The sequence below is a fragment of the Erpetoichthys calabaricus genome, chromosome 1 (assembly GCF_900747795.2).
Source record: "Erpetoichthys calabaricus chromosome 1, fErpCal1.3, whole genome shotgun sequence".
NCBI classification, from domain to species: Eukaryota; Metazoa; Chordata; class Cladistia; order Polypteriformes; family Polypteridae; genus Erpetoichthys; species Erpetoichthys calabaricus.
The window spans coordinates 58,804,527-58,821,444 of NC_041394.2; the positions used below are offsets into that span (position 1 = coordinate 58,804,527).

Consider the following 16,918-nt stretch of genomic DNA (forward strand, 5'->3'; position numbering starts at 1 on the left):
TGTTATGGATCTTGTTGGAAAAAAAAGTGTGTGTATAACTTCATTTTGGGATCAGGGTGTAAGTTTGTGGAGTAAGCTATGCAGTGTTTGTCATGCCTGCATTCTATGTCCTTTAGCTGACACATGTTCATTGGCACGTGTAATTTCCCTCTCTGTCAGTGGTGGTAGTCGGTGTAGTTCATGTTGTCAGCATGATGGTGAAACCCTCCCGGAGTTGACCATGACTTTGATGTCGGTCATGGCAGGTATGCAACATGTCCACCATCACCAAGCAGCCATGTGCAGTGTTCTTCACAGAGTTTGTCATGGTTCCTGTCAGTAATCCCAGCACCTCTGTTCTGTTTTCATGCTGAACATGCAACCTTATCGCTCAGCCATTCCTTTTGTGTCAGCTAAGGTCTGCTGATGTATCTCTGGTAACCATGAAATAGACTCACAGCTCAATTTCAGGGCTGCTGTGGCCCAGACATCCAATTCATGGATCATATTTCATGTGCCATGGCATAAGCTGTCAATTAAGACCAAAACGAAGCTTTAAGCATAAGGGGTGCCTGAGTTTTGACCTAACAGACAGACAACTGTTAGCATTTTTCTTTTTGGGGTTTTTAAATTAAAAAATCCTTTCTTACAAAAGAGCATTTTGAGTTTCAAAATAAAGCTGTAGTAAAGCTATAACAGAACATTAGGGTCCTACCTGAGCACACCACGCTAGCATCTTCATAGTGATTACAGTCAGAGGAACCCCACCCACTTGATGCACACATATTCAGAGCTGACTCCTCCCCAGTGCAGGAAACATCATCCAGCACAATTTCCCCAGATCCCTCTCCAAAGTGAGCCAAGGTTGGTGCTAACAGAGCATCTCCACAGCCCAGCTGTCTGCACACCACGACAGCATCATTCAGGTCCCATTCGTCATCACACACTGTGCCCCACTCTTCATTATAAAACACCTCCACTCTCCCTTCACAGGCCCTGCCTCCATCCATCAGCCTCACATCCTGATTATCTGGAAAGAAAGAAAAAAGAGTGTCAGTTTGTTTTGGTTATATACTCTCAAATCTGTATACACATCTGGTAAAAAATATGTTTCATGGTCCAGGTCTGTGACTGACCCTTAACATAATGGCTTTGCTGGTAAAAAAAAAGTGAAATGTGACATATTACAAGTCCACGTTAACATAACATAACCTTCTTAATCTATTTCAGGATCACAGGGGACTTAATCATATCCCAGCATAAGACAGGATACAGTCCTGGACATGGCACCCTACTATATCTCAGGGTCCACTCACCCTCTGAAATAATTTATTCCATTATGCATGGAATTCCGAAGCCATTCCAAGCACAAAATCAACTCTTAGTTGTTTAACAGTTTTTCACAGGGCAATTGTACTCCACCCAGACTTGCTCATGAATACGACTGCTATTGTTAAACAGGTGTGTGGGGTTGGGCTGAGAAGTGTAATGAGTTTATTGTGGGGTTTACTGTTTGTGGGTGGAGGGGATTGTGGTTCTGTCTCTCATGGTCCTTCTGCTTTAACTCACTTATTAATATGTCTAGAATCATTTCTTGGAATGTGCACAGAGTAGGGTTAGACACTAAAAGGGTAGCAGTTCTTAATCACTGGTGTAATCGGGCTGGCATAGCCTTCTGTCAAGAAACCTAAGGCTTAAAGTAAAGAGGTCAGGTGACTCTGTAGCAAAAGATACCATGTTGTAATATCAGAATTTGTGAGTTGTAAAAAAACATGGAATAGTAATTTTATTTCACCACAAACTACAGATTAAATACTACATATGGGGTCAAAGAACCAAGTAAGGTTCTGCTATGTACTGATCAAATTTGAGCAAAAGAAAATAGCCTTGTGTTCAACATATTGTCCTATGCCATTTCAACTATCATTTAATGTACACATAACTAATGAACTCCTCCAAAATAAAATATTTAGACTTTGTTGTATGTATTGATGCAAATGCCATTATGAGTCCACTTTTGGACAATTCACCAGCTCTAACTCAGCACTGCCTCCCTCAGTCTCCATCCATACACTATGTAGACTTGCTATTGACGTATTGTTCTCAGGCACAATTCCGCTTGCCTAACGTATCCTAGAAATAATTGTTTCTCAGCCTTTGTGGGGTTTCAACCCAGTTTTCCCAAGTAAGTGTATTCGCGACCCAGTGGTATCCCCCTTGGTGATTATAGCTCGATCGTCAGAGGATTGACTTGACTGTAGAATACAGGGAATGATAGTGTTTGGCAGTTTTGATTGCTTAGTCAACCTGCCATGACCTACTACCATAAACAACGGTAAACCATGGCAACTCGAGACCCACTGGCGACAGCCCACACCCCAAAAGTATGTCGCAACTCAGTGCTTAAGATACACTGCTCTAAATCTTTTTCCTATTTCTCTTCACAGTTCCATTCTTATTCAAGAATTGACTACATTTTTATTTCTCAGTCTTTATCCTGTTAATTGCTGAACTTGAGTCTTGATCTCACTACTTTATCAGACCAAAGAGTTGAATTACCATTTGACAATCACTATTTGCCTCATAAGCGTGATAGCGTTTTTAATACAATATCAAAAACTTTCATCAATGCTACTGGATTTCTAAGCAATTAATATACTTTCAGTTGAAGACCCTACATATATATCTGGCTGAAACTTAAAAGTGCAATTCGTAACTTCTCGATTGCATACTCCATAACTTTGGCACAGTCGCAGAGACAACAGATAAACAAATCTGGAGGCAAGCATTGTGTACTTGGAGTAGCAGCACCCTAGTATATTAGACCCTGATTATGAGCTTCAGATTACTTTCGTTTAGCTGAATTAAATGCCCGTCTTCTTTAATAGGCAGAAATTATCTTGCATAGAGCATGTGCTAAGTATTACTCTTAAGGTGCTAAACCTCATAATGCACCGATGCAAGGCATTCACCAGTATCACAGCTGTTAAAACTGAATCTTGTACCATTGTTAACAACCGCCTGCAAACAATCAATTTTGGGATTTTTTTCCCCAACTTATTGCAGGCAGATCTGGAGTGTTCCTCCCTGAACAATGACACTCACCTTAAATATCTATAGTTTCTCTTGCTATCTGATGAAAATATTATTATATTTGATGCTCCAATTACAACTGATGAGCTAAGACATGCACTGAAATCCATGAACAGAGGGCTCATGCTGGAGCCAGAGAGACTATCAACATAAGTACTTTTAATATTCAGTGACCAACTGTCACTTTATTTTCAGCGGATACTAAATTATTAAGTCTCAGTACTGAATGACACCACACAATTGATTCTGCTTTAATCACTTTATTATTAAAAGAGGGTAAAGACCCAAGGGTTATTCCAAAAAAATGCACTTTGTGCAGATGACATTTTCCTATTTTTGGGCAAAGCACTTAAGAACCTACCTCATGTTTTAAACTTACTTAAATCCTTTGATCCCCTCTCAGGTTAGAAAATTAATTGGCACAACTCAGATTTTACCACTTAATGCTGTTTGTGAGGAGAATACTTTTCTATTATCCCAAAATCAAAGCCATCAAATATCTAAGGCTGGATATTTTTACATTTTTACATTCCATTGTGACTAATAATTATCAGTGAGTATTACTGAGTAGTAAAGAATCTCTCAATACCTGGTTCACCCTCCCACTTTCGTTTTGTATCAGCCTAGCTATCTTTAAAATGAATATAGTTTTACAACTTAATTATGTCAGCGCCCTGCTATCATTACTGCCCTCAGCTAATTATTGGTCTGATATTAAGTCCTTATTCTCCGTATTTTTATGTTAGAAGAGATGGCAATTGCACATCTTACTTAATTAGACATGGGGCAAAAATAGGAATATCTTGGAATTATATCACTAGAACTTTGTATTGCATCCTGTTTTGAGTTGGCTTTGACCTAATGATCTTTTTTATATGTGGCTTTTAAATGAATGAGGCATTGCTACTCCCAGAACTCTTTCTACTCTGCCTGTCACTTCACCAAAATTAAAATCCCAGAAATTTTACCTTTGCCCAATAATTTGTTACATATTGAGTACTTAGATTAAAGTGGAGAGACGGCCGGATTTGTTCATTTTCAAACTCCTATTTTTCACAATCCAGCTCTGTGTATTAGAAATAATCTAAGGCCCTTCCCACTGTGGTCCAGGCTTTCCCACACTCTGAGCCATTTTTGATGACTCTGGCTTTTGCGCATTTCAGTCTTTGAGATCCATTTACGACATTCCGTCTTCATCTTTCTTTTTTGTCCAGCTTAGATCATTCCTTAAGGCGTGTAAAATGTCTTTATCTTCTCAACTATCCCCTCCCCCACCTTTTAATCAAATAATACACCTTAATATCGTGGCCTGCAAAACCAGTATCAGCCCTATATGCACTTCTGCAAGATGACACACTTCATGCTTTGCCTTTTCAGTCTATTTGAAAATATAATCTATCCATGACCCTTCCACTCAAATGGTGAATTATTTTTAAAAACATGACTATCTCTGATTGAAATTAAAATGTTCAAACTATTCAAATTTAATTTGTACACAGATTATATTCTACCCAGCGTAAATGATTTATTATGGACTTTACCACAAACCCTCTATGCCATTTGTGTCAATTTGGGGCAGTAGGCACTTTTCTTCACATGTTTTTGGGACAGTCTCATTATAGCAACTTGCTGCCTCTTTTCTGTCTTCCATTCCTGTTATTAATATTCCACTCTTGCTTTATTATTTTCTTCTGCTTGATCTTTCTCCTCTCTCACTACATTTTCTCCAACAGAGATTATTCTCCCTTGGCTGTCTTGCAGCTAAATCTATTTTAATAATCTGTTGGAAATATAAACAATGCTGGATAAGTAATGATTAATGGACAGAAGGATGTCTGGATTAAGCTGGTAAAATCTCTACCCAAAAATTTCGCAAAAGTGATTTTTGGTCAATGAACTAAAGGTGAGAACATGTAAAAAGAAACAATATAGAATGTCATCAAACTTGGACTGAGGAAGAGTCAGATCCTCTAAAACAATGTTTCTTACATTCAGCAAGGTAAGTCACCTGTGTTTTACACTGAGGGACAACTGAGAATAATAAGAAAATGCATTTGGGTCACAGAAGAGTACAACCTCTAGAAAGAGTAACATGCAATCTATTAGAGTCAATTATGTGAAGCCATTAAGGAGGCAAAGAGAATGTTAGGTTATATAACATGATGTGTGGAGTACAAGACCAAAGAAATTATGCTCTGGCTTTATAATGCACTGGTGAGGCCTCATCTTGAGTACTGTGTGCAGTTTTGGTCTCCTGGCTACAAAAAGGACATAACAGAGCTAGAAAAGTCCAGAGAAGAGCGACTAGGCTGATTCCAGGGCTACAGGGGATGAATTATGAGGAAAGATTAAAAGAGCTGAGCCTATACAGTTTAAGCAAAGGAAGATTAAGAGGTGACATGATTGAAGTGTTTAAAATTATGAAGGGAATTAGTACAGTGGATCGAGACTGTTATTTTAAAATGAGTTCATCAAAGACACGGGGACACAGTTGGAAACTTGTTAAGGGTAAATTTCGCACAAACATTAGAAAGTTTAACTTTACAGAAAGAACCATAGACACTTGGAATAAGCTACCAAGTAGTGTGGTAGAGTCAGACATTAGGGAGTTTCAAAACTCATCTTGATGTTATTTTTAAGAAGAATTAAGTGGATAGGACTAGCGAACTTTGTTGGTCTGAATGGCCTGTTCTCATCTGGATTGTTCTAATGTTCTTATGTTCTAATTTAAAATGTGCATAGTCATCTGCTGCTATTGTAAATTAACACATTTATTAGAATATGGAGAAAATCAAACACACAACAAAAAGCAACCATTGGAAATCTTCTTTAGTATGTACTATAAAATTATCAGGCAAATAAATATTTGTCTTTCCTCTGGATGTAAAAATATCAAACATTTCTGTTACATAAAGTATAGGCAGAAACTAATGTTGTAGAAATTAAAAACTAGTTACTTTTTATTGTTTTACTTTGAATAACAAAATAGTGGTCCTCTCTAAAAGCAAAGGAAAACCTTGTAAGTATATGTTTGTTAATTGATTATTTTGTTCACTTTGCAAACGTATGGCAATGAATTAACATTTTCATTATATATAGAATTAATTTATTCTAAACTTGTTACATATATTAACATTTTTACTTTCTTGTATACGAAGTCTAGGGAAAGTATTGGAATACTCCAAAAATTTGATTTCTAGATTTTGATGAATCTTGACATTTTAGACCCCCCTGAGTCCGCAAATACCATTTTTTGAATTATGTCTATGTGTCTGTCTGTGCGTATGTGTGTATGTAAACAAGATAACTTGAGTACACTTTCACTTAGGTCAACCAAATTTTGCATACAAGTATTAGGTAAAAAACATAGATTTCTATTAACGTTTGAGCTATTTCCCGCTAACTGGAAGTGGTACTTTTTTATCATGCAGCTGCAGAGTCCGATTTATTCAACTTTATTTTTATAATAATTGTTCAATATATTATTAATTTAATTTGATTTGTTGTTGATGGTTCTTTACTGCACATAATATAAAAATATAACCATTGTCTTATGGTTTACTCCTTAAATATCCATTCCCATATCTGAGTATATGAAAAAGTCTAGGGGAGACCACTCCGATTTTTTAAAAAGAAAGTTTACAAAGTGCTTTATAGGTAGCAGCATAAGAAATTAAAAAATACATTTCCCCTTTTAATTGATTTACACACAATTTAAAGTGTATATGCTATATGAGTAAAAAATAAACTGTTCAACATGCTTTAGAGTTGTGATTCCAACTTTTGTGAGTATATCAAACAGCTGTCACATTTAAACAAAAACAGAAATGTATATTTTATTTTACTGAAATTTGTCAGAGAAAACTGCGATAATGTTTCACATTTACTTGTTGGAAAGAGCAATCTTAGTGCCCATTTATGGTTGTTGCAGAGTTAATAGTATTGTGGGTTGAATCCTCCATGTACTCATTTTAGGTGCGTTTGCATATAATGTAAAAAGCACTACTGCAATTGCCGTGTCTCTCTGTCCATGTGTCCGTCTATCTGTTTACACCAAACAACTCATCTTACTTGGAAATAATTTTTGTTAAAATTTGTCATAGTTATTTTTCAAAGAAATTTGGAAGTTTAATTTTTGTTGAGATATCGCTAATGAAGCATTCAGAGGAAAGTTTTTAAATTTCAAAACTTTCCATTGAAAAGTGTTAGCAAATTTGCAAACCTGTCTCCCTTAAAATAGAGAAACATTCTGATAGACTTCAATTACAGAAAAGTTTGCTGATTCAATTTTTTTCTATATATTGTATATTTTACTTTTGCACAGTATTTCTGATGGCAAAAGAGATCCCTAATACAAGTTAGCCAAATTGCGGAAAAAGTGCATAGGTACTCCAGCTCACAAATATGTACTCAGTATTTACTTAACTCTGAAAATAACTTCACGATTTCTTTATTCTGCACATTATAATGACTCAGTATTTCACTGACATGGTCTGATGCAGCAACAATTTTATCCTTAAAACTTCAACAGATATTTTAACTCTCCATAGTGTGCTTCTTTCAATTTAGCCACCACAATCCTATCTGGACTTTGCTTTTAACTACTCGATATTGTAAAAAGCATGTATTAAATTTTGTCTACTAATGAATTTGACTGCATTCTACCATCACTTTTATTTCTGAATATGACTCACTGTTACAAAAATATCTAATAAACAAAAATGTGATAATTGACTTTTTAAACTAAAATATGTAAAATGGTCCAACTTTCATATCAGTTAATCAAGTTATCAAATGCACCTGAATATTATGCCATGCATACATTTTCTAACTTTACACCTCATATACCAAAATATACAGTATGAAGAACACTAGTTAGACAACTTAACTTATAAAAAAAACAAAAATGAGAAGTTTATTCTGTCATAGCAAATTAATTAACATTTTTGATATTGCATATATTCAGAAATTTTCTATAAAAGTTATGTACTGCTTTGCCATATGTATCTACCATAAACTATAATGTATTAATATCTTATTTGATAAAAAAGATATTGAACTTGGTGTAACTCATTTCAATGTTATACATTTTAAAAAATGGTTACCATTTTCTAAGAAGTCATATTATTTCCACAATAACGTATCTGTTTTTAATGTGTTAAGCATTTATTTTACACAGTTTTATTGTCTGGAAGCATAACGACATCTTTTGATTTCCTCTAAATTTTCTGTTGCTATCTTTTGCATTCTGTAATTTAAACTGATTACATTATTAATGTCACAAATCACTCAAAAATCAGAACTGTGTCCGTCTATCCTGCATTGTTCTCTATAAGGTTCACATGTCTGAATTTTGTCTGCATAATTATTTAGCTGGTACTTTACAATTATCACTCCAGTTCATAACTGCATCATTAGTATTCCATAAATTTTGCTTTTCCTATTTCTATTATCATGATTCCATAAGACAAACAAATTGGCTTTCAGAATGCAATCCTTTAATTATTACCACCAAATGTATATGTGTATTTATAGGTACTATAGTCTTAATTCTGCCTGTAATAAAATCTTCAAGTTCACTTTATATAGGAATTCACAATGTACATCAATAAATATCTAAATATTTTTCAGGTTTAGTTTGTATATTATTTAATTGAACATAAATATGCACAAAAGTTACAAAGCCCCTCAAGGCATTCTTTATGTAATTTTGGGCTATATAAAAATAAACTGTTGTTATTGCTAATATGTACAATTTCTTCAAAAGTTTTTAAACTTTTAGCCTAACTAATTGCATGTAAGGAGTCGCCACTGAATATTTGTTTATTTCCCAAGTTAAGTCCTTCTTTGATAATAATAAAAAAATAATTGCTTACAAAGTAGATATGTTTATGAAGTATATTTCCATTAATCTTTTGAAACTGTTTGGAATCTAGAACAAAGCAGATTAGGTGTCTCCATAAAATAACTGTGACTTTCCTAAAAAGTAAGAAGCGTGACTTACAGACAGGTGTGAGCAGAAGCAGTGCGGCCAGGCACATCAGTGACCCTCGTCGGCAGCTCCTCATGGTTCATCAGCCTGAGTGTTCTCTCCTCACAACGCAGTCAAGTGTCTTCTGTGTCCTTATATGACTGAATCTGTTAATCTGTCATCTCACACCTGCAACTAGAAGCACAACCCCCAAACCACCAGTCACCCACATATCATCCTTAAGATTAAACATTAAAAGATACATTTAAAGAGACATTGTGAAAAATGAAGTGATGCTTTTCACTTTTGACTGTATAAATTGCTATGTTATTATTCTTTCCTTTAATTAATAAGTTTTCAGATGTTACAGTGCCCTTTTTAAAATGGTAGCAATATATTATAGATGAAATTATATTTTAAAGAAAAAGTTCAGCTTTCATTTCATGTTATCTGTTTCTTTAACACTTAATTATGTGGTTATTGACGGATTCAACATTATCAGTATTAATCATTCTAAATCAATAAACATCATTTGACCATGCTGGAGATTTTAGGGGGCTTATTATTAGTGATTGAAGTGCATAGCCATCATGCACATTCACAAAAGGTATTTTGTTTAAGATGATCTGAACTCAATAGAGCAATACTCTCAAAACACCTGAAGGTAACTTTGGTAGCAGTTTACAAAAATCCAGTTTTCTTCTTTCCCATAAATGTTATTTTAGTTCCTCCTCCAAAAATATGCTTTTATATTAGGCTGAAAAGGAATTATCATTTAAGAAACCTAGTGTGCATTTCCCGTAAGCATTGTAACACTATGAATATAGCAAACTCCATAGTAAGATCAATCGTTTATTGAAGAGTGCTTCCTGATCTTCATCACAACTACAGTAGCATGTTAAATACTTCATAATCCATGTGCTTGCTGACCTAGTTGTTATTCTCTATGTGAATCTTAAACTGGCTTCCTCTTGCACTGACTATAGCAATGGGCAGTGATCTCTACACAGAATACAATTAATTAAAATTATGACAGCTCTCTGAATATTTGTTATACTAAAATTCATATTGAGATTATAATATTTTCATGATGAAATGCAATAAAGCATTTACATTGCAATATTTGTAGATACAGTATATTGTTAAATTCAATTCAATATTTTAGACTGTGTCACACATGTGCAGTAGGAGGAAGCTGAGTGGACCAAGTGGAGGTAATTACCTGCCAGGCCAGGGGCTGGCAGGGTGCAATAATCCTACTTCTATTATCTCTGCAGGCCAGATACGGGAAAACCTACCAGATGCACCATCAACGACATCACTTCTGGTTCTGGTGCCACAAACAACATCACTTCTGGTTCTGGTGCCACAAACGATGACACTTCCAGCGCCACGGACAACGTTACTTCCGGTTTCAGCTCCACAAATGACGTCACTTCCAGTTTTGGCTTTTAAAATCCGCCATCATCTCACTGTTCCGATAGTTCAATCTGGGAACTCAACAGAGCAACGTTGCTTTCCTGAAATTATCCAATTGCAGCCTGCGACAATATACTGATGTGTTCTGTTTTGCAATTGGTTATGTGGAGAAACAGAATGAAAAGAAATGTAAGGACAAGGGCTGAGATTGATAACATTTGTATATGAGAGTACAGATGAAATAAAGAAAGCCCACCCAAAATAATATCCATTGAATCCTACCCACCACTAGCTCATGAACCCAACACTTACACATTATTAAAACTAAGCAAAAGGCATGTAGCTAATACACAGTCATGCTTCCAGCCTCGTTGTGCCTCCTTACACTTGCCATAAAGGTTCTCAGCATAGAATGTAAGGTGACTTTGCAGACACTAAGGGCTTTTTAACAGATACCGTGGCAAAGTAGCTTGGAAGTAAGAAAAAATGTCTTCATCTGAGCCAGTTCGACAATGTGAAAAGGGAAGAAACAGAAAGTTTTTTTGATGAATGGCTACTGGCTTAGGGGGTATCCCCTTCATGGTTTAATGTTTAAATGTTAAATTAAAAAATGTTCATGTAAAAACATCATACAATTAGTATATTTTTTTCATTCAGATTTTTTCTAGGACAAGCTAATACTTAAACACACCACTAATGTCAGTACATTACAGTGTGTATCAGTAATTGGTCACTTTTGCAGTTCACCTATCAATATCCTTATCTATCTAAAAAAATCCATATTACCGTTTCTACTCGCGTATATGTCGAAAAATTTATGCCTTAAAATTCATTCAAAAAAACAGGGTCGACTTATCCACGGGGCAACACAATTGTCCATAGAATTTGGGTAATGACATTGTACACTCAACGCATCACAGTGTTAACACTAGAATTACCAGAGCCTACGAAAAAACTCGTAAATCCGTCCCACCTTAAATCGCGTCTTAGATCCGTTTGCACCTCTCCGCCAGAGTCCTTTGTCATCTAAATGTGCTGATAAACAAAAGCTACTAGCAGCCAGCTATTCCATCCCCCCACCGACTTAGAACGAATTTCTCCTAGCTCATGGCTTGCCTTGATTTGATTATGTGGGATTGAAATGGAGTTTTATAGTGGAAATAATATAGTGTTATTTGGAATACATGCATTTCATGTGTGTTCTGTTCCGTTCAGTAGTCTGTGCAAACACATTTTTAAAACAGAAACGTTTTTCATATTCTAATAGTAAATGACAAAATGTAGGCATAAACTATATAACGTATGAAGCCTGAAGTCCATATATCAAAGAAACACTTTCACAAAAGGTACAAATAAGAGAACACGTGCGCTTTTAAAAAAAGCCGCGTTAGCATACCACATTCACACACTTACTACAACCGCCGCGGTGGCGTAATGGTATCAGTTCCTGACTGGGAAACAGAGGGTGGCGAGTTCGATCCCGCATGGCTCCACTTCGAGAAATGAACTGCTCTTATTCTTACAATTTTAGAATAACAACATAAATTTGATTTCAGTCTGTAACAGCCGGTGTAACTTATGATACTGGTAAAGGTTAGCTTTTTTTTTTTTTTAATTCGCTTTTCATTCTCGCAGTCGCATTCAGAATCAATCCATACAACCCCATCTGACATAAAGACGCGCTATAGGTCTGCAGTGTACCACGATGCATACTACCGCCCCCCCCCCCCCCCCCCCCCCCCAAAAGGGTTCTGACACACAAACGCTGGCGAAGCTGCCTTCTTCGTATCTCACCGTCACTTGAAATCAGCAGTTCTTAGCTGCTTATCAATCCATACAACCCCATCTGACACAGCTGTTTTCACATAAATAAAAGTGTACTTTTATTCAAGACTATAACCGAAGAATAAAGAAAGCAAGTTACAGTTGGTGGTTGATACGACAGCTTGCGTGTTTGCAATGCTAAGAATTGCTGATTTCAAGTGACGGTGAGATACGAAGAAGGCAGCTTCGCCACCGTTTGTGTGTCAGAAACCTTTTGGGGTTCAGTAGTATGCATCTTGGTACACTGCAGACCTATAGCGCGTCTTTATGTCAGATGGGGTTGTATGGATTGATTCTGAATGCGACTGCGAGAATGAAAAGTGAATTAAAAAAAAAAAAAAGCTAACCTTTACCAGTATCATAAGTTACACCGGCTGTTACAGACTGAAATCAAATTTATGTTGTTATTCTAAAATTGTAAGAATAAGAGCAGTTCATTTCTCGAAGTGGAGCCGTGCGGGATCGAACTCGCCACCCACTGTTTCCCAGTCAGGAACTGATACCATTACGCCACCACAGCGGTTGTAGTAAGTGTGTGAATGTGGCATGCTAACGCGGCTTTTTTTAAAAGCGCACGTGTTCTCTTATTTGTACCTTTTGTGAAAGTGTTTCTTTGATATATGGACTTCAGGCTTCGTACGTTATATAGTTTATGCCTACATTTTGTCATTTACTATTAGAATATGAAAAACGTTTCTGTTTTAAAAATGTGTTTGCACAGACTACTGAACGGAACAGAACACACATGAAATGCGTGTATTCCAAATAACACTATATTATTTCCACTATAAAACTCCACTTCAATCCCACATAATCAAATCAAGGCAAGCCATGAGCTAGGAGAAATTCGTTCTAAGTCGGTGGGGGGATGGAATAGCTGGCTGCTAGTAGCTTTTGTTTATCAGCACATTTAGATGACAAAGGACTCTGGAGGAGAGGTGCAAACGGATCTAAGACGCGATTTAAGGTGGGACGGATTTACAAGTTTTTTCGTAGGCTCTGGTAATTCTAGTGTTAAGTCACTGGTCATCTGCCGTTTCCCATGGTCTTTGAAATAATTATAAGCCAGCAATACTATTGCTCATTAGCTAGTTTTTTTTCTAAATTCATTAAATAATTCTTTAAACTGTGAAATACTTGAATTTGAGCATTAGCTTTTGCAGGTTTTGGATAACAAACATACCATTAGCTGCAACGTGCAACCAGATTTGGAATCAAAAGAACCAAGGCAACGCATGCTATCAATGCGATGCAAGCGCAGCCCGCGATTCAAAAAATTTCTCTGCCTACCTGTTTGTCTCGTCTGATAGTAGCTGAAAAGCAGCATCAGGAGAGAGCAGCCTGAAGTAGTCCAGCAGCGGGTGATCTGTCGTGTCCAACAGCAAGCCATGCTGTCTTGTGAAGTCCGGTAGCCAGTTCGGCTCCCACGGATCAATGTCTGGGTATTCCTCCCACGCGAACCTTGCCGTAGGTGCATCGGCTGCGCGAATGTGTTCAGCTGGCAGCCGATCAGCTGGCGCGGCATCGGCTGGTGTCCGATCAGCTGATGTCGGCTTCTCACCCTCTTGCTCAATTCCTGATCACTGTCAATAAAATCCAATTCTGAAAAATCAGAGTCCGACTCAGCGATAATGTGCAAAACATCGTCTGCCGAGTGTTTTCTTTTCTGCACTCACTTTGCTCCCTTGTGACATGTCAATGCCATCTTGCCTTTGTTTACATTTGTTTACATTTCGCAACTCACGCACACGCAAGGATTAGTTGCCGAGTCAACAAGTCTAGCATTTCTAGACAGTCCACTGTCTGTTTTGGGGCAGCATGTTGCCATTTAGCAGACTGATACCAGGGGACAGCAGCAATCCAACAAGCTCTTCAGCCAGTGGCCCACTGTTGGCTTGCTGGCAACTGACCGCTCAGTAGTTAGTGGCTCATCAGCAGCTTGTAACTTCTAGAATGCTAGTGGTAAACAGCCTGCGGGTCACCATCGACTCTCTGTTGGCTAGCTGACCACTGTTATAGCTGGCAGCCCTGTGATGGTCCACTGGCAGTATTTAATAATTGCTAGGCCAACAGTCAAAATGTTAATTGATTATAGGCTGCTTTATTCCCAGACAAGCAGGCCTATGCTTACATTTTATCCTATTTTGCCAAAGGTGAATGTGCACCAAAAAATAGCTAAAGACATAACTGAGACACGTTTTGGTAAATTGCTTTGAATACAAACAAAACAACTATGCAATTCAGGCCTATTTGTGTTCCATCTATATGGTGTGTTAATATTTTGTTTTAAATTGATGTGAACAAATCAAACTGTTTAGGCTTAACAGCGGGAAAGGGACCTAAAGTGGACCCACTTATCAACAAAAATGGCCCACTGAAAATATTAAATTAAACAAACATTTTTGATAAACCAAAGCTACAATTTAAAAATATTGGATTTTAATACACATCAATATTAAAACTATTCATTTGCCAGGATCCTACTGGTATTTATTTATTCATGCTTTGTGGCAGCACTTCCAGAATTCATGCATTTTTACTGAGCAGAAATGTTTTTGCTAACACTTTGAAAGGAGAAGTTTAAAAAATTTTTAAAAGCTTGTTTCAGTGGCAAAGAGCTGGGACAGGGGTGAAGTAAATGGATTTCCTCTGTGGAGTTTTGACACTGGCATCAAGCATTGAATGGCAAGGCAGGAGGGTTCTAATTTTTTATGGACAGTCAAATGCTTCATTCATCAACATCTTTTACAGACAGTTGTCAACCTGACTGGACCCCACAATAAATATTTCAGAAAAGCCACAGATATACTTGGATGTGCCCGGAAATTTTCCGAACCTAGAAATGTCTCTTTATGCTCACAACCAACTACTTCAGAAGCATGCATCACAAAAGGTCTTATTCAGCCCATAGGCTGTTCTGTTTGTTGTTGAACTCTGCTGCTTGTTTCCAATACATTGATAAGGCTCGCTCAATAAAAGTCAGCTGCATGTTTTTAAAGAACAAAGAAGAAGAACACTAGACAGACCACATAATAGTTTCATTTTACTTTGTACAAATAACAACCAACCCATTAATACATGCGGGAAACTTTCAAAACATCTTGTAACCCTGGTACTATGAGCCAGGATTAGCTCCTCTGTGCTACCAGCAGAAGGCAGCATGAAAAGAGCTACATGAGTGCGAGCGTCAGCATCAGTGTTGGCAACAGTACCAAGGGCTGGGGGGAGCTCAGGCTGAGTGAGCACTTGTTGTCAAATGGTGGAAGCGGCTGCTGAAATAATGAAATAAGCTTCATTCATAGTGAAAAAATGTAAGCATCATAAGTTTTCATTTTTCAGTTACTATTGCCTAACTGTCTACAGAACAGAGACAAAAATTCTCATCTGTACATCAACAATTAAGGTAAGTACTTTTTAACTCTGTGCATTTTTTGGTAGCATCACACAGATAGCAAAGCGATTTTTGTTTTTGTTTTTCAGATTAATGTGAGAAGGCTCATGAATGTCACGGGCTAATGCGGAGGAAATCGCTGGAAACAACTTGTTGTCCGATATCCTACATAAGCATTATGGGGGAACTAAACTAAACTAAACTAAACTAAACATGAATACTCATTTCTGAGTGGAAACAGATCCAGCTTACACAAAGAGACAGAAAGCATGAGGAAAGAGTATGAGACATGCACATTCACAAAATTCATATCAACATATTGTTTTATGCTAACCAGAAAATATTTTAGACCAAATCAGAAGTACAATGCTGCACTTTCATCAAGTGATGAAGATGATGACACCCTACCAGCAACCCTGTGACCTACAAGATTTAATAAAAGTAACTTAGGTGTCTTGTCTGTTTTAACTGTTAAGTGCTACATAGTTAACGTGTGGTATGTTTAATTTCTATTTGCTTTTTACTTGGATAGTGCATAACAAAGACAGCATCACAAAAATTGCTAACTTTTCATTTTTATAATTTCTCAGTCCAGGCAGGCGTAAGTGGCGCTACCATTAACACCAGGTAAGTAGCTTGTGATTGATGCAGCTATTCTCAGGACAAATCTGAAAAGTTAAAAAAAATGGTGTCACCACAATGGAAATACACTAATGTATGCATTTTGGTAACCTTGTGTTAAGCACTTTCCTACTCCACTTGGACATCCACAGGGCAGAGTACTCCTCATTTTGAAGGTATTTTGTCTTTGCTCAGTACACACTGTGTGCTCTGTATACATTATGTTCATGCATTTGAAAGAAAAGGTATATACATGTTAAGGTTAGATATTTAAATTATGCTTTTTAACAGGACCCCACCAAATGTACAGCCTCACTCACAGGAATGCCTCTTTACACCATGCAGGTCTGTGTAGTGGCTGTTTTCAGGGAGCATTTTCATGATTTGGAAATCAATCAGTTCTATTGTATAATCTTTGCTGTTCAACACTAATAAAAATATTAAGTATTTTTATAAGTGTGTTGCAGTCTAGTTAAGTTTCACCTACATGAGTGGTGGTCAATTAATGGACTGCCAACAACAACATTTAATACAAAATAAAAGAAATATTCATATAGAGACTAAAAAGTGGATTTCTGTTAGCAAATGCTGTCCTGCCACATGCGGACTGACTGTCAGCC

At 36.9% G+C, this 16,918-nt stretch overlaps 1 protein-coding gene across 1 annotated transcript in view; it reads right to left on the reverse strand.

Moving 5' to 3' along the window:
* The window catches only part of LOC114654910 (deleted in malignant brain tumors 1 protein-like), a 167,938-nt gene that overhangs the window by 36,394 nt on the left and 114,626 nt on the right, over positions 1 to 16,918 (reverse strand). Inside the window, exons 32-33 of the mRNA XM_051934685.1 lie at positions 1,116 to 1,134; positions 695 to 1,009 (exon numbers count right to left, since the gene is read on the reverse strand). Coding sequence (XP_051790645.1) covers positions 695 to 1,009; positions 1,116 to 1,134 — 334 coding nt within the window. The remainder of the gene's footprint in view (positions 1 to 694; positions 1,010 to 1,115; positions 1,135 to 16,918) is intronic.